The 20,000-nt window shown below is 47.1% G+C and overlaps 2 protein-coding genes across 16 annotated transcripts in view; one reads left to right on the top strand and one right to left on the bottom strand.

Moving 5' to 3' along the window:
* nbeab (neurobeachin b) overlaps window positions 1–15,682 on the top strand; it is a 189,152-nt gene extending 173,470 nt beyond the window's left edge. For 9 of the 11 annotated variants that reach the window (XM_081700539.1, XM_081700548.1, XM_081700542.1 and 6 more), the window contains 9 exons: window positions 5,914–6,003; window positions 7,540–7,732; window positions 8,982–9,053; window positions 9,140–9,295; window positions 9,465–9,635; window positions 13,198–13,299; window positions 13,629–13,825; window positions 14,113–14,264; window positions 14,347–15,682. In XM_081700539.1, the coding sequence (XP_081556665.1) occupies window positions 5,914–6,003; window positions 7,540–7,732; window positions 8,982–9,053; window positions 9,140–9,295; window positions 9,465–9,635; window positions 13,198–13,299; window positions 13,629–13,825; window positions 14,113–14,264; window positions 14,347–14,437 (1,224 nt within the window). In that variant the 3' untranslated portion in view covers window positions 14,438–15,682. Of the gene's footprint in view, window positions 1–5,913; window positions 6,004–7,539; window positions 7,733–8,981; window positions 9,054–9,139; window positions 9,296–9,464; window positions 9,636–13,197; window positions 13,300–13,628; window positions 13,826–14,112; window positions 14,265–14,346 lie in introns of those variants that run through there. The other 2 variants (XM_081700540.1, XM_081700541.1) reach the window with 2 other exon arrangements.
* An 896-nt stretch (window positions 15,683–16,578) lies between these two features.
* Window positions 16,579–20,000, bottom strand: part of dclk1b (doublecortin-like kinase 1b) — a 36,375-nt gene continuing 32,953 nt past the window's right edge. For 2 of the 5 annotated variants that reach the window (XM_081700550.1, XM_027017950.3), the window contains exon 17: window positions 16,579–19,214. In XM_081700550.1, the coding sequence (XP_081556676.1) occupies window positions 19,008–19,214 (207 nt within the window). In that variant the 3' untranslated portion in view covers window positions 16,579–19,007. The other 3 variants (XM_027017951.3, XM_081700549.1, XM_081700551.1) reach the window with 3 other exon arrangements.

Genomic DNA, 20,000 nt, shown 5'->3' with positions numbered 1-20,000 from the left:
GTATGATAATCTCATTTCTTTTTTCTAATCTGGTCTTTTAACTCTAAGTGGATTTTTTCCAGTACTCCATATGTATGGATCAGTGGGATCAATATTTTCAGCCTTGGTTGAAGTTTTGTTTTTTTGTTGCTGTGTTTTAATGCAGCTTAATTGTGTTAGTGAATGTGATTCAAAGACAGTAGCAGCTGGTAGGCAGAGAGCCCACTACCCCACCCACTACCCCACCCACTACCTCACCCACTACCCCACCCACTACCCCACCTCCGCTCTTTCTCTCTCCCTCTCTCACATTTTTGCTTTCTTTCCCCCACACTCCTTCCTCTCTCCATTGCTTTTTCTTTCATTCTCTCTCCCTCTCTCTCTCTCTCTCTCTCTCTCTCTCTCTCCCTCTCTCTCTCCCTCTCTCTCTCTCTCTCTCTCCCTCTCTCTCTCTCTCTCTCTCTCTCTCTCCTCTCTCTCTCTCTCTCTCTCTCTCTCTCTCTCTCTCCTCTGCCTCACTCTCCCTCACTCCCTGTGATACCCACCATCTGCTGTCTGCAAAACAAGTCATTTATATACTGTCACTTCCAGGACTGCCTTTATTTGTCAAGTGACCACTATGCAAATCACTCACCGAGCAGGGGGGCTAATTATCCGACAGTATGGAGAAAGCTTAGCTTTTCATCATACTGTGCTACTTTACAGACAATATGGCAATTATCTTTGTTTCAGCTCACCCACTTTTTCTCAGGCCCTGCACCATCCTGAGTGCAGTAATTCACTTTTATTTGTCAATTGAGGACCCTGCGATTGGAATCGCTTTTATGTTAGTTCAGCTGATTTGTTTCATGGCACGTAAAAAAATAATATCGGACAAGTTGGACTAATAATTAATTCAGTTGTTACTTGAACATTAACTCAAAATAACATAAACTTAAAAATCGAACTCAATATTAACTTCAAAATCCAGCAACATTCTTGAAGGAGCAATCATCATGTTTTCCTGTGAAATTCAGACCTATTTTGAGGTCACATCAACCACAGCCTGCCTGCTGGTATACCCAGACTGTGCCAAGACCATGAAGCTGTGTTGGGACCTACAGACTGTGCCAGGACCACGAGGCTGTGCTGGTCCCTCCAGACTGTGCCAAGACCACTAGGCTGTGTTGGGACATCTAGACTATGCAGGTACCTCCAGACTGTGCTGGGACCTCCAGGCTGTGCCAAGACCACTAGGCTGTGTTGGGACCTCTAGATTATGCAGGTACCTCCAGACTGTGCTGGGACCTCCAGGCTGTGCCAAGACCACTAGGCTTTGCCGGAACCACCACGCAATCGATCCATTCCCTCCTGACATGAATTGCTGCAGTAACAGCATACGAATGTGGCCATATTGACCAGGTGCCGATTGCTCATGTCAGTGTGCTCCTGGAAGGCTGTCAGCATCTGCATAAATGCGCATCAACTGAAGAGGCCAGGAAAGCCATAGCAGCAAGTCATACTGGTACTGGAGTGACGTGCAGATGTTCTCGTAACACGACGGCTCGCGCCACACGTGCTCATCACCGCTCACGTGTTCAAAACCGCTATCCTGTGCACAAACGTGAGCAGCTGAACACAGACCCGAGGCTTCAAACTCAGGATGAAAAATGAAAGCACACGTTTGTCGGAGCTGGGAAGACATTCCGTGTAGCCTGCCTTTGTGATGAAGGGAGGCCTAGCTGTAGTGACCCCGAGGACCCCCGTGGGACGCCGCAGGTCATGGCGCATCACGTGGCATAGGTACTGTGTTGAGCCGATGCCCGACTGACACTCTGGTCACGTGCGGGGTGACCGTACGACTTTGTTTTCCTTGCATTTGTGTTTCTCCGCAAAGGGCTTTCGACTGACATGACGTGTTCTTGTCCTTTATTAGTGGAGCGCCCGACTACCAACCCGACTCTTTCACCTTGTCAAACGTGTATTCCCTCCAGCGTTCCTTGGCTGGGAATCAGTGCAGTGATCTAAAAAAAAAAGGCTCCTCACAAGAAGCGGGTTGTACCACGCTGCATCATAGTCTGATTCCAAACACAATTACACCCCAAGGCCCTATACTGTAAAATGTATTGTCCAATCCTGAATGAATTAGGGTATACGTTAATCCACGCCCAAGGCTGTTGAGTCAGGAATTATGACTACTAGGAATTTAAGACAAAAAATCTCCTGATTGCAAAGTCTGAAGAATTCCTACCTGCTAAGAATAAGGATAAGCATAAATGCAGGTTAATCGGGCGTTTTCCCACGCTCGACTTTAGGAAACAAAGCAAAAAGGAGTGGGATTGGTGACTGCTGTATGTAGTCAGCATTGCATTAGTGGTTTGCTGTTTATAGCCAAAGTGCATCCTGATTTCAGCCATGCTAGTGGAACACTGCACACAGTGCCTGGGTCTGAGTGCAGCGGGACTTTCAGCGTCTTCTGATGGGACGCACCCTAAAGAAGAACCCCGAGATACGTCTTCATCTTGAAGGGACATGTCTTCATGTTCTCGACCTGCTTCAGTGTAACCCCAAAGACCTCAGTGCTTATTCACGAGCTTCAGCTCTGCCCGTGAGTGGGCAATGGCGTTTGCACAAATGAAAATTACACTGGCCATATTTTTTTAATAATTAATTCAGTTATTAAACAAATAGTATTACCTGAAACCCTCTTCTAAATCCAAGAACATTCTTGAAGGAGAAATCATTACACCACTTACGGTGGGAGACAGAAAGCGGATGGGCTCAGGTTTTTACAGTGCCAACAGTCCTCTGCTGTTGTTGTCTGTACGAGAACTAGGTCAGGAAACGCACACGGGTTCATCCATGAGCCCTGCCGTCTGCGCGAGGCCAGAGATTACCGAGGGTGAACGACGTCTCGCAAGTTATGGGGGACACTGAGCATGCTCAGTCAGGACCGAGGCTTGTGGACAAGTCAAGATGTCTCTCTTATCATCCACAACGAGGGCCGGCTCGGTGTGGATTAAAGTAATTAACTGCCAGCGACATGTCCCAGATTCCTGCTGCAGATAGCAGCTGTCCTTAGTCCTTCAGAAGTGCGATGACGGGAGTATTGGCGCGCGTGATGACGAAACGTGACAGGCCGAAGGATGCAGACTGCAGATTGTCTCCGGGTCCGTCGGGTTTTCCGAGGGTGTCGCTCTGGAGTCTGGCCGTCTGGAGAAAACATGGCCTTCCCTCTCGCGTTACACGGCAAAGTTGAAACCAGAGAACCGCTGCTGATCTTCAGGATAATTGGTGTATTTGGCACAATTTCCTCTGACATTGATCTCATCGCCACCACAGACGTTCGCACATGAATATTTGATCATGAAGTACTTTTTCCCCCCTGAATGTCTGGTTGTATTCATGATGGCGAGGTAGTTGAATGTGACTCTTTGCAGGAAGTGCTTTCCCTGGTTTCCTTGGCATCCCCACACGCTATGCTGGCCAACAGGAACGCGGTGATGTGTTCCACATGGCTGTCCGTCCCTCAGATCTTCAGATCGGATTTCTTTATTTGAGCAGACGTCACGACCCCCTGTTCCTGCGCGTAACCTAAAATAGCTATAATGTGACTCGATTGTTGTCTGATGGACTGCACCGTAAAACAGCCCTGACTGATGCTTAATGGTTCCCAAATGCAACCCGGATCTGCTGACACAGAGGTCACACCCAGCCTAGGTGTGGTGACCAATCACATGATCGTTTTTGAATTACACGACCAGTTTGGAGGAGGGTTTTTAAAAAAAAGTTTATTGTACCTTGCTCTACTGGAAAAAGGTCTCCTGCTAGAAACTGGTTCATCTGTGTATTGGTTGGCTACTTCCTGTGAAACGGGTACCGTTGGACGTGGATGTAAAGGACTGTAAATATCCGGGAGTACTTATCACGTGATCACCACATGTTGTTATGGATGTCTCATTCAGGACCCAAACCCCATCCATGTGCTTCTAATATACTAACAATCACCATACACAGAATCACTGTGCTAAGTACATGCATATATATATATATATATATATATATATATATATATATATATATATATATATATATATATATATATATATATATATATATATATATATATATAGAGAGAGAGAGAGAGAGAGAGAGAGAGAGAGAGAGAGAGAGAGAGAGAGACATGAATTTATGTAGGCAGTATATTTCCCCAGGTGCCTAACAGCAGCATGATAGGAATTTCAGCACATAAGACTTTCAACAGGTGAAACACATGTACAGGATGAAGGATCGATTATAGCAGCTCCAAAAAAAGTGCCGTTAGCTGCCCACCTGCCACAGCTTTGACAGATTCCCGTCGTACGAAATCTTGACAGCCGCGCAACGCCGTGAGTCGGTTATTGATGGCGGGTCCCGACTGGGGGCGACGGGCGGCTCCACCTGCGTTCGGTAGCGCCAACAGACAACGACAAGCCCCCTGTCGGCGGGTGGAGCTCAAAACCCATCCGTCAGCCCTCACTGGGTGTAGCCACCACAACCCCCACCCCACCCCCCCAAAAAACCACACACAAACGTCCTCCATGGCCACAAGTGATAACCCGGTCATGTGACGCGCCGTGGAAATGCAGCCTCTGTCCTGCAGCTGCTGGTGTGGTTGTCAGAGTGGCTCTTGTCTGGCTGGGCGCTGTGCGTGCCGTGGCGCTGGACGATCTGTTTTTAATGAGAGCCACATTGCACTTGTTGCATTTGATCTCAGCATTAATGATGAGGTTTATTGTTTCGATGCTTTAATTGCCAGTTTATATGCAATACTTGCTGAGTCATTTTGCCACTGTTTAAAAATGCTGACTTCAAGCTTTCTCTTGTCTATTTGCATATATTTTCACTATTCTCATAGCTTTTCTTACTTTCTTCTACATTATTGGGTTTTAGAACCCAATAATTAAATAGGTTCTACATTATTAGCCCTAGTAAGTAGTTAGTGTGTGTGTGTGTGTGTGTGTGTGTGTGTCTGTGTGAGTGTGTGTGTGTGTGTGTGTTCTTTCCCCTTTGTCTCTGGCACAAAAGCATCACAGAGCGGGCTGTGCTGCAGTGCTTGGCAGTGTGTGTCGGCCCAGGTTAGCGTCACTCGGCTGGAAGGGGGTGTGTCTTGATGTGGGGACGGTTAAATCATGTTAATGGGGAAAGGCTTGTCTCTCCCATACACACACTCACATGAGTCTGCAGGCTGTGAAGGGGGCCGAAGGGAACAGAGAAGAGTAGCAATCGAGGACTGGGAATACACACACACACACACGCGTACACACACACACACGCACACACTTGTACACTTGTACATTTGTACACGCACACACGCATGTACATACGCACACATGCACACACACGTGCACGAACACACACATGTGCACATTCAAACACGCTCACACACTTTTATCCTTCTGTCTGAGGCAGGACTGTGTTAGGGATTTGCTTGCATTGACCCATCACTTTGATGCCTATCGATAGTGACAGTTCTCTCCCGCTCTCTCTCTCTCTCTCTCTCTCTCTCTCTCTCTCTCTCTCTCTCTCTCTCTCTCTCTCTCTCTCCCTCTCTCTTTCTCTCCCGCTCTCTCTCTCTCTCTCTCTCTCTCTCTCTGTCTCTCTGTCTTCTACTGTCTCTTTCTCGCTCTCTCTCTCTCTCACTGTGTCTGTCTTCTACTCTCTCTCTCTCTCTATTTTTCTGTCTTCTACTCTCTCTTTCTCTCCCTCTCTCTCTCTCTCTCTCTCTCTCTCTCTCTATTTTTCTATCTTCTACTGTTTCTCTCCTGCCCTGCCTTGCTCTTCTTCCACCTACTGTCTCTTTTCCAACATCTCTCTCCTATCTCCCTCCTTCCATCTCTCCCTCCTTCTGTTCTTCTCTCTCTCTCTCTCTCTCTCTCTCTCTCTCTCTCTCTCTCTCTCTTTCTCTCCCTGCAGGCTGTAGAGGCACACATCCAGAGTGTTGGACAGACGCCATCTCAGTTGCTCATCGAGCCCCATCCTCCACGTAGCTCCGCCATGCACCTGGTGAGGCTGTGTGTGTAAATGTGTTTATCTTTGTGTGCATGCATGCGTGCGCCCTCAGCCCGTTCACAGTGCACGGGCGAATACTCCAGACGAGGGCGGTCATGTCTGACCTTCCTTCAGCATGGCTGTATGTGCCCTCCATGTGTCCACGCCTTTAAGGATGGCATCTTCTTCATGAGTAACGTGCCCAGTGCCTTGGCACTGCCAATACACCCAGCTGGAGTCGGCACAGAGCGCACGCACAGATGTGCCATCTCAGACGCCCAGATAGTGCCTGGCTCCTACAGTGTCTCCACTGCGCACATACGTAGAGTACACACACACACACACGCACACAAACACAGACGCCCGCGAACGCACGCACGCACACACACACATGCACATACACACGCACACTCACACACACAAACACACACACTCTTGACATACTTTTGAAAGTGCATGACTCCCTCAGAATGACAGGCTTTTCTGCTCTGCTGTGAGAACAGCGCCCCCTACTGGACATGTGACACGTCCGCCCGCCGCTGACCTCTACAGTCCCCAGCCTTGTGTTAAAGAAGGAACTTTTTGGTGCTCACTCTCACATTCATTTAGTTTCACTCAGTTATGTATCTGTAGTTTTAAAAGTAAAATTTAGCTGAAGGGCAAAGGACATAGGAGGTGCTGGAGTACAAAAGAACCAGTGACAAGTTCAGATTAAGCCTTACCCCTCTCCTCCGATTGGCCATGAACTCAGCTGTGTGATTGGCCAGACGATCTTGGTTTAACATCTTGAAGTAGAACTGAAAATTGTTTCCGTGTTGAACTTTGCCCTGTGTCTTGAGCATATTAATGCCCCCCCAAATCACACATGTCTTTCAACCCCCCAGTAAGACCTCTTCACCGGGGCCGTCCTCTCTCCCTGCAGATGAAAGCTTGTTCAGCCGGGATCGTGAGAAATCACGCCTGGGTGTTTCTGTTTTCGCTGAGACTGTGCAGGCTGTGCTGCGTATGACCCAGATTGAGGAGCCGCTGTAATGTTTACATGTACATAGATGCCCGTTAGACGGGTACAGTGTACATAGATGCCCGTTAGACGGGTACAGTGTACATAGACGCCCATAGACGTACAGTTCCTTGTGTAACTGGTTCAGACCCGCGTTCCTACGTGGTTCGTTTGCACCTGGAAATTCTCATAATCATTGCAGCTGGAAGACTCTGTGCTTTGTGCTTCTTTGGTAATATGGCACTGAGGTCTCAACTCACAGAGTCTACCCTGTTTGAACTCTGCACCTATTCCCAGTGCACACTGAGGAAAAAACCCACTGGGTCGTTTTCAGTTTAATAACAGTTTGGACGTTGTTTCTAAACTGATTCCACACACACACACACACACACACACACACACACTTGACTGCTCTAATAATGCGCTACTTTTTTGCTTCTGTCGTTAATGTATTTAACCGAACACGTGTGACGTGGTCTCGTGTATCCAGCAGTGATATGTTCCTTTTTTCAGTGCATGCCATCCTTCTTCCTCCTCATCCTCCCCCGCAGTGCTTCCTCCCACAGAGTCCGCTCATGTTCAAGGACCAGATGCAGCAGGATGTCATCATGGTCCTCAAGTTTCCCTCCAACTCGCCCGTCACCCACGTGGCAGCCAACACGCTGCCCCACCTGGCCACGCCCGCCGTCGTCACGGTCACCTGCAGCCGACTGTTCGCCGTCAACCGCTGGCACAACACCGTGGGTGGGTGCAGGCTGCAGCCCTCGCCGTTACCATGCACGCCATCGCCGTTACCGGGGATGCCATCGCGGCTGCTCTGTTACATCCATCGTTGTCTTCTTTTTTTGTCTTTTGTTTTTATGACAATCATAAAATTTGCACCCGCGCATGCACGCACACACACACACACACACACACACACACACAAACACACTGAACACTGGTAAACACTCTCCCATTCACAAATTCACATTTAAATTGCTACCCACTGCTCTTTCCAACATAAAATATAATATGCTTAATAAATCAGCACCCCCCCCCACACACACACACACACCTTGATGACTCACCTGGTGATCGCCAATACCAACCTAGGCCCCTCCCAGAACCAGCCTCGCCTGGAGGTCACAGGTTGAGTGCCTTGGTTACGGGCCAAATTACCCAATGGTGGCCTCTCCCCTTTCTCCCCACACTTCGCCAGCTGTCACGGCGACGCTGTGATGTCAGCACCAAAGGTGATGGCCAGGCTCTCTCACCCTGCTAATGTGTCCAGCTGCACAGCCTGGAGACCCCACAGCCGCATTGTGTAAGGGCCAGGGCGGGGCGCAGGTCCGCCCACATCCAATCATCTACGCCCTCCCACCACCCTGCCTCAAGGGCGGGACCAAATCAGCGAGCCGCCAGTCAAACATGGCAGGGGTCAGGGGTCAGAAAGCATGGCAGGGGTTACGTCTGGTGTGCAGTTGCCTGTAAGATGCTTCAGAGTGGCTGGTCCTTACCACCTGACTCGTCCTTGTGGGTATCCTCCGTCACGCTCTCTCCATTCTCCATTCACGCTCTTCATCTCCTCTTAATCGTCATCACCGTACATTCTCTACAACTCGCCTCTTTCAGCTTGCTGGGTCAAAGGAATCTGTGCAGTTGCATTAAAACCGTCACCTGTGTGTTTACCTGTGATTAACTCGACATTCTACATCCTAATCTTATTGTCTTTGTTTTTTTATATACTTGAATATTACCTTATAGTTTCTTGTGCAGTGTCACTGGCCTTAAGTGTTTGCTTATAAATCAAATTCTGTTTATCATTATTATTGTTAAAAGAATGAGAGATTACAATAATGTGTGTGTGTGTGTGTGTGTGTGTGTGTGTGTGTGTGCGCGCGCGCATGTGTATATGTGTATGCACGTGTGTGTGTGTTTGTGTACGTGTACGTATGTGTGTGTGTGCACGTGTGCACGTGTATGTGTGCATGTGTGTGTGTGTCTGTGACAGGTCTGCGTGGAGCTCCAGGGTACTCTCTGGACCAAGCCCATCATCTGCCTATTGAAATGGACTCTCTGATCGGTGAGTGCGAGCCATCGAGCGCCGAGACCTTTAATAAATAAACAGCAGAATCAGACTCTAACCTTCCCGTCTGACATCTGCTCCAGCCAATCACGCGGGAACGACCAAGAGGCAGATCACGGACCTGGTGAACCAGAGCGTCCAGATCAACTCACAGTGCTTCGTGGTTACAGCGGACAACCGTTACATTCTAGCGTGTGGATTCTGGGATAAGAGCTTTCGTGTCTATTCCTCAGAAACAGGTACAGGATTCGCACCACATCCATAGTAAAAATAAGCGTCGCCGTTTTAGCTGTTTATTACGGTTTTAGCATTTTAAGTTATTAAGACTCCCTTTAGGGGCCTATTAACAGCAAGCCTGGATTTGTGTCTCACTGTGTCTCCATGTGTCTGTCTGCCACTTGTGTGAAGGCAAGCTCACGCAGATAGTGTTCGGCCACTGGGACGTGGTCACGTGTCTGGCTCGCTCGGAGTCGTATATCGGGGGCGACTGCTACGTTGTGTCAGGCTCCAGAGATGCCACTCTGCTGCTGTGGTACTGGAGTGGACGGCACCACATTATAGGAGACAACCCCAACAACAGTGAGTGTACCTGAGCTACAGTCATATCGACCACGGCACGTACGGCAGAACTACAGTCAGACAGACCACGGCACGTACGGCAGAACTACAGTCAGACGGACCACGGCACGTACGGCAGAACTACAGTCAGACAGACCACGGCACGTACGGCAGAACTACAGTCAGACAGACCACGGCACGTACGGCAGAACTACAGTCAGACAGACCACGGCACGTACGGCAGAGCTACAGTCAGACGGACCACGGCACGTATGGTAGAACTACAGTCAGACGGACATCACATATAGCAGAACTACAGTCAGACCACCAACAGCATGTACAGCAGAACTACAGACAAACTGATATCACGTATAGCAGAAATACAGTCAGGCCGACAACAGCATGCACAGCAGAACTACAGTCAGACAGACATCACGTATAGCAGACATACAGACTGACATCATGTATAGCAGAACTACAGTCAGACTGACTTCACATATAGCAGAACTACACTCATACCAACATCACTTACAGCAGAACTACAGTCAGGCAGACAAAATCACGTACAGCAGACCTACAGTCAGACAGACCACAGCGTGTACAGCAGAACTACAGACAGACAAACTCACGTACAGCAAAACTACAGTCAGGCTGACATCACCACATATAGCAGAACTACAGTCAGTCAGAGAACAGTACGTATATTGGAACTATACAGCCCAGCAACAGTGGGGCTGTCAGAAAGGCAGTGAGTCTAACCAGCCCAACAACAGTGACTGTATCTGAACGACAACTTCCAGGACATTAGAACTACAGTTCATCTAAACATGGGTGTGTTAGAATTGTGCACAGGTGAAAGACCCTCACACTGGGAAGAGTGTAGAGGATACACCTTACCACGTGCAGAGTATCAGAGATGGAAAACATCTGTGCATGAAGCTCACAGACTCCAGCAGGCCCTTTCCAAAACTAGTGTGATGTCACGTATGGGCACTTGTTTGATATTAGACGTGCAAACTCACATCTTCCCTACCTTGCACGGTGGTCGGTGGGTGTGCGTCTGTGTGTGTGTGTGCGCACGTGTGTATTTCTGATGTTCGCAGGTGTCAGGAGTGCTGCTTTAGGTGGGAGTTTTCCCTAATTAACTACACTGAACCTCAGACAGTTAATTAAGTATTTCAGCTCGGCTGCTTCCAATTAGACGATGGTGTCGCTCCTCTCCTGCTTCCAGAGGAGAGAAATCTCAGCTCCCAGGATATTTACACCTCCAGACAAGGAGGCCATTATTCTTACGCCTGAAATGTGATGTTGTTATGCACATCTGAAGTTTTTGATGTAGTTTTTTTGGACTGCTGTGCAGTTTCTGACCTAGTGCACTAAGAGGGCCTTTCCCTGTCACTTAACCTGCTTCATGTTTGATACATTTATCCGCTTTTTGGTGAAACCTGCACATTACGGTTGACCATATCTACTTATTGTAGATGGTGTTTTTCTTATTTTTAGAGTGAATTTCCAGGTTAAGTAATTATTTCAATTTTCTTAATATGACATGAAAATATTTGTAATGTGTGCAGAAATACTGCCAGTGTTATCTGCTGGTCTTGGTGAGCTGATTAGGAGAGTAACAGTGCCCTCTACTGGTGACTGTAAGAGAAGACGTTTCATACCTCAGTTAAATATGATCCTAATGTGGTTAATATGTAGGTTTGATTTTGCTCAGTTTGAAGCAAAGCTGTTTGAAAATTTTGTTTTAAAATGGAATTAAAAGCTTTTTTAACTGTGCAAATAATTTTCTTCTCGCTACTTACAGGCCCAGGGTTCGAGTTGTGTGTTGCACACTCACCTTGTCAATTCGAATATTAGTTCTGTTGTAGCAGCTGCACACATTAGCGTGCTTATATGTTAATTAGTCTTAATGACCTTATTCTGTCAGGCTTGTGTGGAACCCTGTGAGATGTAAACCTGCGGCAGAGCTGCAGTCCCCTCTAACACCTGTCATCTCGCTGTTCTCTTTTCCATGACACACAGAACAGCACACACCCTAATGTTCGTACTACCTACTGGTATCAAGGAACTGCACCTGCGTCCATGCTGCAGCAGAATGTGAGCGATAATCTTGGGATGTGTGGTGTCTCTCCGACGCTGTAGTTCCGGTGGTCCACCAGCCTTTTCCTGAGCGGCGTTCCACGGAGGTTGCCGTGGCGAACCCTTATAAATATTCGTCAGCCACCTGAATCTGATTGATTATGTAGTCGTGAGGCGGGCTGTCGACGCGGCGATTAAATGTGCAGTGATTAAAACCGCACCACAGCCAGGCGGCGGGTCGCGAACCTCGTCCCACCTCCCCACCCGCAAACGGAAACACGTCAGGCTCTGTCACGGCATGACTGAAGCGCTCGCGGGTAAGGGCGGCTCGGACCCGACCCCTGCTTTCTCCCGAGGGCCCCGGAGGCTCCTGCATGCCTCCCTGGGGAAGCACCCAGACCCGCGCGTCTGCATGCGTATCGATCAGAGCACGCGCGGCTCCACCGTCAGCTAGAGAAGTGCATCGATTATGCTGTCCATTAAAAGGACTGCGCATTACACTAATGACCTCAGGGTTCATTAAATGAAGGTTAATTTGTTTTTTTTTAAATAGCCTCTGTAGCAACGCACAGCAGGACGCTTGTGAGCACTTTAACCCTAACGGCGTCATTGTTCTGAGTTCCTGACTTCATGCAGCTCACATACTCTGTGATACTATATATCCTAAAAGGTTTAATGAAAGATTAGGTTCATGCCATAGCAAGCGAATTCTAATAAACGTTCTTATGGGCCCGTGTAATACACATCATTACGGGCCAGTGTAGGCACAGCGACTCGGTAGCCAATAAAACACTGGAATGGCCTCTCGCTCAGGGTTGGTTCTAATAAGCATCTCATTAAAGCCTCTGGCTGGAGTCTCATTCCTCTTCCCTGCATAATTAAACTGATCACACCACATTCCTCTTTACGCAGCTTTTAAGTAAGACTGGAAATAAACCCAGAGTTGTTTCTACAAGCCGGAGCATGGACTTCACCACAGCAACCACACCTTCGGAGCAAGCAGTGTTATGCGGCGATTTGTTCCGCTTCAAAAAGAAACCGGAAGGGGTTAATATGTATTTGTAGATGTAGATTCCCATGATGCTTCAGGGCAGAGGCAGCCGTGCCCCCTTACCATTGGGCGTTTGTGCCATTGTTTCAGGCGGGGGGGGGGAGGGTGACATCCGCTGCCCCTGCCCCCCAGTGCCCCCACTTCACCTCGCTCTCACCCCTCATCAATCAAGCGGCTACGCACGTGAAATCGCACGAGACGGGGCAACCCTGGCCAGCAGGTGCTCCGTTACGGGGGCCTCTGTCACCATCCGATACAATAGATTTGCCCATATAGTGAAAACTGCTAGTGATTATTTGCTCCCATTTGCGTAGTATTCCATTGGTTCAGCGTGAGGTCATGTTTACCAGTACACATCAAACATTAGAACAGTGTTTAAAATCTCTTTTTTATCCGCACACATTTTTCTGTGGCTTTTCCGTACAGCTCTCTCGGTTCTGTGTGCAGGCGATTACCCGGCAGCACGAGCGGTTCTGACCGGTCACGACTACGAGGTGGTGTGTGTGTCCGTCTGTGCTGAGCTTGGCCTGGTCATCAGCGGAGCAAAAGGTCAGCAAGCGGTTCACAAGTTCACAGGAAATCTCTGAACAGCTGATTCCATTCATATTTCCATTATGTTTGCCTCTGTGCTTGTAGTGCCATGTTCTTTTGGATTAAAAAAAATCATTTTGACATCACCTCAGACCAAAACAGTGCTAGAACAATTGTGCTAGAACAACCTGTCATTTATCATTATCATTTAATAATGAACTATTCCGTCATATTCGCATCTTGAGTCATATCCAGAGGTCTGTGCACACCATTCAGTCATGCTTAGGCTCCACGTTTTACGCGTTCGGCTGGTGTGTGACTAAACGCTGGGGACTGTCCTTTGGCAGAGGGCCCGTGTCTGGTGCACACTATCACGGGGGACCTGCTCCGGGCCCTGGAGGGGCCGGACAACTGCCTGTTCCCACGCCTCATCTCGGTGTCCAGCGAGGGCCACTGCGTCATCTGCTACGAGAGGGGCCAGTTCTGCAACTTCAGCATCAACGGCAAGCTGCTCGCCCAGATGGAGATCAACGACTTCACCCGCGTAAGAGCAGAGCAGTCCGCCCCGGGCCGTGGAGGCCGTCTGGTCCTCCGCCAGCACGTTGCCATGGCAACGCACCTGCACGGGCCTCTTAAACGCCGGGGTTGCTTCAAGACATTTAGCGTAGCTTGCCTTAGTTACGTCATGGTTTTTAGGAATCTTATGCAATTTAAAACCGTGATATAAAGATTTTGTGGTTAACTTGAAATGCAAAAACAAATAGCAGTGAGGTTATTGTTGTTATTACAAATGCCAGCTGGTGTGTGTGCTGTCGATCCATCATTCCTCAGGCTGTCCTTCTGAGCAGTGACGGTCAGATGCTGGTGACCGGCGGAGACAACGGCGTGGTTGAGGTGTGGCAGACCTGCGACTTCAAGCAGCTCTACGTCTACCCGGGCTGCGACGCTGGTATCAGAGCCATGGACCTGTCGCACGACCAGAGGTCTGTGCGCACGCAGTTCGCTGGCGCGGTGGAAGGAAAAACGCACAGGCACTTTCTTACACCCCCCGTCTCTGTGTTGCAGGACCCTGATCACAGGCATGGCGTCTGGCAGCATTGTAGCATTCAACATCGATTTCAACCGCTGGCATTACGAGCATCACAAAAGGTACTGAGCGCGCTCCGTAGACATCAGGCTCTGCCTGCCACGGGAAACAGTCGGGGTAACAGCCGGGGTAACAGCGAGCCCCTCTTAGCCGGACACACAGAGGGGGGAACTCGAAGGACAAGGGCGAAGGTTCTTTTTTCCAGCAGAGGGCCCGAGTACAGAGACCCGAGTACAGAGTGTCGTCCTGTACGAAACCTTCGGGTTGGCTCCAGTATCTGCACTACTACAGCACTGTATGTACAGTGACAGCTAAACAAAACAAAAAACAAAACAAAAAGCCCAGAAACCCCTGAATGTTAGAGCCACACAAACTCCGGTCCAGAACCAGAACGCGAGGTTTCGCGTTTTGTCCGAACAACAGTGAGCTGATGTGTATCGGCCTCTTCACTTGCAGTCCCATCGTTTAAACTGTGAAAATATGGCTCCGTGCAGAGGAACCACCCCTGTGTTTCCGCACTGTACATTTGTATATGGTAGCAGTGCATTTCACCTCCTGGAGAACTATTTTCAGGGTAAATAGTGGTGGATGGTGTAAACATGCATATCATCAAAATATATTCCTTGAAGTTTATGGGGTATCTTCTCTAAAGCCTGTTTGTGAAACTCATAAAATTGTCTGTAAGGGTCTGTAAACAGTGATGCAGCAAAGAGTTTCTGTCTGTCAGAGGTCAGTCATGATTTTTAACATGAAATTGTTTTTCGGTGTGTTGTGACCAAAATGAGCCCGCGTTTACTGTAAAACGTGCTGTTTGTTATTTCTCTCTTTAATTCGATGTGACGTACTCATTAAATCTGTTTGATTTGAAAACAAAACCCCCCCCGAAAACTTTGACTGTTTATGCAACGTTTCCCCTCAACATTAATCAATTACTTCTTCCGTGCAAGTTTCAAGGACAGGGCTGACGGTCCTTCTAAAACTTCAGATGGTTATTGGAGAACGGGTGGGTATGATAAGAACGCAGCTGCATGCGTTTATATCTTAACTCTTTACTGTCTGGAAGGTTACAGTCGACGTAAAACACGTTTTGGGTAGATGACTTTTTCAATCTACTGGTGACATGGTGCCAATATTTTTCCACTAATTTTGAATGTGTTTGGTTCAAGTTTGGGCTTATGTTTTTGTTTGAGCTTGTTTTTATTAGCCTAATTGATTTTCAGTAAGTGAAAACTATTTGATTTCAGATTGTCAGTTATATTCACAGAGCAACATCATCAAGCTTCAGTAGCGTGACAATAAAATTACAATGAAATGTTTTGATTTCAAGCTTGATTCATAATTCTGATATCTGGCACTAAAGATTGCACCAATATTGTAAACTTTGTGATTACTGTTAGTAAGCAATATAGTATGTAAAAAAAAACAAAAAACAAAAAACATGAGACTATGGATTAGGTTAGCCAAGGCTAGAACAGACAGGAGGCTAGAAGTTTGTGAAAGACTGTCACCGTGTTTTCAGCAAAATATGAACTATCCAACATGTACTGTACGTGAGACAAAGAATGGTTCTAAAAATCGATTTTGCCTTTTTATTTGTGAAATGTCCCTCTGTTATGCAGGAGTCTTGTTATATGTGCATTTAGGATTTAATGTGTTAGAAGAATCATTTGGATTTGAAAACATTACCTACTGATGTTTGTTTCCCTCTCAGTAAACATCAAGATATATGAGCCAAATTCTACTGCAAGTATTCTGTTTTATTTTTGAAAATGGTTCTGTTGTCCATATTTTGCAGATATCAATATTGATTTTTAGGACTTTTTTGGTTGAATATATTGTATTTGTCTCTTATCAGTACCGTTCAAGAGATTAAGTTGTTTATAATAAAATGTGATCAAATTCGTTTTTAGCATATGTTCATGCAGTATGATAAATGTGTACATTGTGAACTCTTATCAATGCCAAAAGACCCAGATCTTTTTTTATCCTAAATGCCGTGCACTTTTATGAAGCTTGCGTAAGCATGTCCAACAAGTAGCCATGTATATCCCTAAAAGAAATGGACTCAAGCAACTATATCCAGGCAAATCTCTAGATGAGGTTGAGCATCTGTAGCTGTGTGATAATCTAGATGAGGTGGGGATTGACAAACTTGCTTCATTCTGTTTGTTCCACTTCAACTTTGCCAAATCTTAAAACCAGGACACGCGTTTCCTTTGAGGACATGGTTTATTCCCAGGTTTGGCTGGTTTCTCCCAGCACCATTGTGGGATGACTGCTACTTGGAAGCCAAACTGCTCTCTGCTCATGATCAGGAGAAAAGGCTGCGTGCCCCTACACAGTCCACCCAAGAGGCAGTTGTATAGCTATATAAACACCTAGTCGGTGTCCACACAGATCAGTTCACTGGACCTTTTGCATATGAGCCATAATAATTTCGCATATAGCGGTGGTGTACATAATGTGATCTCATACAATATGGTCACTGTCCTATCTAAAAACATGGAGGTCCAAGACGGCATTCACGTAGAATTCATTACAAGAATAAGTAACACGGCAGATAAAGGATTTTTCTCTGTATTCGCAAAAGAAAAAGTCTTGCATGCTGTCACAAATACCTCTTCTCCACCATACCTCAGGTGCGTCCTCGCGTAAACGTCGTATCCCAGAAGCCTTGGCATGCTAAAGGCTCTTTTTAAACATCCCCCAGAATGGTAGTCACACGAAACCAACATACACTTTACGTTGCCCGTTGCTTTATATGTGTTGCCTGTAGACAGAATTGATCAAATCTGGGGACAAAGAAAGTTAAAAATGGAATCTTATTTGGGTGAAAGTGTTCATAATACCCTCGTGTATACAAGACCTGGGATGAGCTGAAGACTTCAGAGGGTGAAGTATTAGTCACAAATGTTTCCTCTGAACGACTTTGTTCACAGATTTTGTAGAAAGTTAACATTTTAAATAAATCATATCATTTAAAAACAAAACAAGTTTTCCTTAGATAGGAAAGTCAGTGCTGCTTGATATTTTGATATAGAACAAATTATTCTTCAGAAATTCTGTTTATGCTTCCACATTCCCAATGGTCTGACGTCTTAGAAATGAATGTTTACATGCTCTGAAACACAGGCACGTTTTTGGCCTTTACCTCGCAACTCTTCTTTCTTTTTTTCTTCGCCACTGACCATAACAAAGTCTTGCAGTCGACAAAAGACACGTCCAGACACAGAGTTTCAGAACTGTGGTGTTCAGAAGGTCCAGGCTACACATTCACCTTCTACAGTTCCAAACATCTATCCTCGGTGGGATTAGACCATCATCGCAGCCCGCAGAGGACGTGCAGCCTGAGTGCGAGATTAGCGAATGCAAACTTCTGAAGCAGACGCATTCATCCCTTTGACCGCATGTCAGTTTGGGTCTTTCTCTTATAATCTGTTACCAGCCAACTGAGCGGAAGTGACGTGGCTACTAATCCCGTGTGACCAAAACTGCACCTTCTCTTTCCTTCTATTGCTTCTTGGTACCATTAAAAATTCAGCAGTAACAGTGTGCCTCCATTATTAAGTCTACCAGATCAACAAAACATTTATAGCAGCAAGCGTTACTGACATTTCATATACAGTTCCTTTCCTAGCATATTTAAAACAGCATCTGTCAATTAAAAAAACACAATTTAACCAATCTCTATACCACTTATCTGGTAAATCGTGTATACGATATCTAATACATTTATGATATGATATTGCTAGAACATTCAAGACCCCAGTGAATTTTAAGACTTTTAAATGTGAAATATTCAAAAAATTGAAAACTTAAAAAAAAAAAAAAAACAACCTTGAAAAGAATCTTTAGAAGAAGAACTGTGGGTGACTCAGAAATTGGTGGATTTGCGTATAACCTTTAAGATAAATGTCAAAATAAATATAAAAACTGATCATCTATATTTTTTTTTTACAAAAGATACATAACTAATGAGGTTTCATAACTTCAGTGGAAGATTATGATCTTAAGGTCTACCAGGTTTGTGTATCAGAAGGAGAACCCTATCGGAACTCGCCGTTAAAATAATTTGACCAGTTTGATGACTCCAGTCGGGAGGGCCATGTGTTTGTGCTTCCTTCTCTGAGCCACAAGAGGGCACCGGAGAAGGTGAGGAAACAAGGACTAGGCCAACACTTGGAGTACAAAGAGGTTTCATTGTGTGCTGCTGCAGATCAAAGTAAGGCTTAGCACCAAAAGTGGTCAGTCTAAAGGTTTACTAACCCTGGGGAACCTTTGCATCCAATCAGATGCTCGTTTTGAGAAAAGGATGAAATGATGAAGGTATTCTTGTTTTTATGGTGCAAATTTTTTTTCTCTCACCCCAGTTAATCTATGACATTCTAAGAAATTATCCCAGACTGAATTCAGTCTGAAAATGAATATATCCAAGCAAAGTCTAGGCGTAATGGAAGTTCTCTTTTGAACGGAATAGATCAAAACATGCAAGGGAGCACAGCTCTTTAGACCACAATGTCAGATCACATCATTCCATTTACCCATCCATCCATCCATCCATCCATCCCTCCCTCCCTCCCTCCCTCCCCGCATCTATAATCTAGGACATCAGAGGAGGAGCTCGGGCCGGGGGTGTGTGTTAAAATGGCGACGTCGGGGAGCGGACGGTCTCGCCGGAGCTGGGGGAGAGGTCATCAGACTCGGAGGTGAACTCTGCAGGGGACTGAAGTGCCGTGGTCGCACACGCCGCCGTGCCGGGGGGAAAGGCGCCCTGCGGCGGGACGGACCTCACATCCTGGTGGCGTCCTCGTCTGAGAACTTGCCTCTCCTTATCAAGAGCGGTGGCCTGGGCACACGGCAGAGAACAGCAGGCGATCCGATCAGGATTTACGGGATTAAGAGGTGATCAGACTGGGAGGAGTGTCTCAGTGATGTACTGTTTAGCGTGAATGAATTCAACCTTCATGTTGTGACAAGCGCACACTGAAGCACAGAGGACAGCTTTGGAGAGTCACAGTGCGAGTCACAGTGAGAGCACAGCGTGAACGAGTGAACAGAAGATGAACGAGTGAACAGAAGGGCCGGCATTCCGAAACACAAAGCTCATGGATGCGTTGGCCTATGTTCTGCAGCATGTGGGAAGCTAGTTGAAGAACTGTTCACGAGTCAAGACAACCACAGACATAAAATGAAGGATTCACACGCTCTGATCAGACATAAGCGGGCATCCGTCCGGGATGCAACACGGATGCGAGATCCATCACATTCCCTAAGTTCCCGGGCACGCTCCGGGGCCCTCGGACGGAAAAGCGCCCGCCAACCGGGTGGAAACGCAGCACGTTGATGGAGCGAGAGCGTAGCCACGGGGCGACAGACAGGCGTCGCTAGAGAGTGTGCAGCGTTGGAACGGAGGTGGAGCACAGGTGGAGGGGCGGAGCAGCTTGATGTGGGACAAACCGTAGGTGGGTGGGGGTGGGGGTGGGGGTGGGGGGTGTCATATGGAGACTGCCAGCACGTTGCCAAGGGCAAGCTGCAAATTTAGCATACCTCATCCAATACATCCCTGGGTGTGTGGGGTAATCCAACGACCCCGAGCGCTTGATGGCAAACCCCTCGTCCGGCTAAGCAGAGA

The sequence above is a fragment of the Electrophorus electricus genome, chromosome 17 (genome assembly GCF_041902795.1).
Source record: "Electrophorus electricus isolate QZ-2024a chromosome 17, ASM4190279v1, whole genome shotgun sequence".
NCBI lineage: Eukaryota > Metazoa > Chordata > Actinopteri > Gymnotiformes > Gymnotidae > Electrophorus > Electrophorus electricus.
This window is presented reverse-complemented; position numbering and strand designations above follow the sequence as displayed.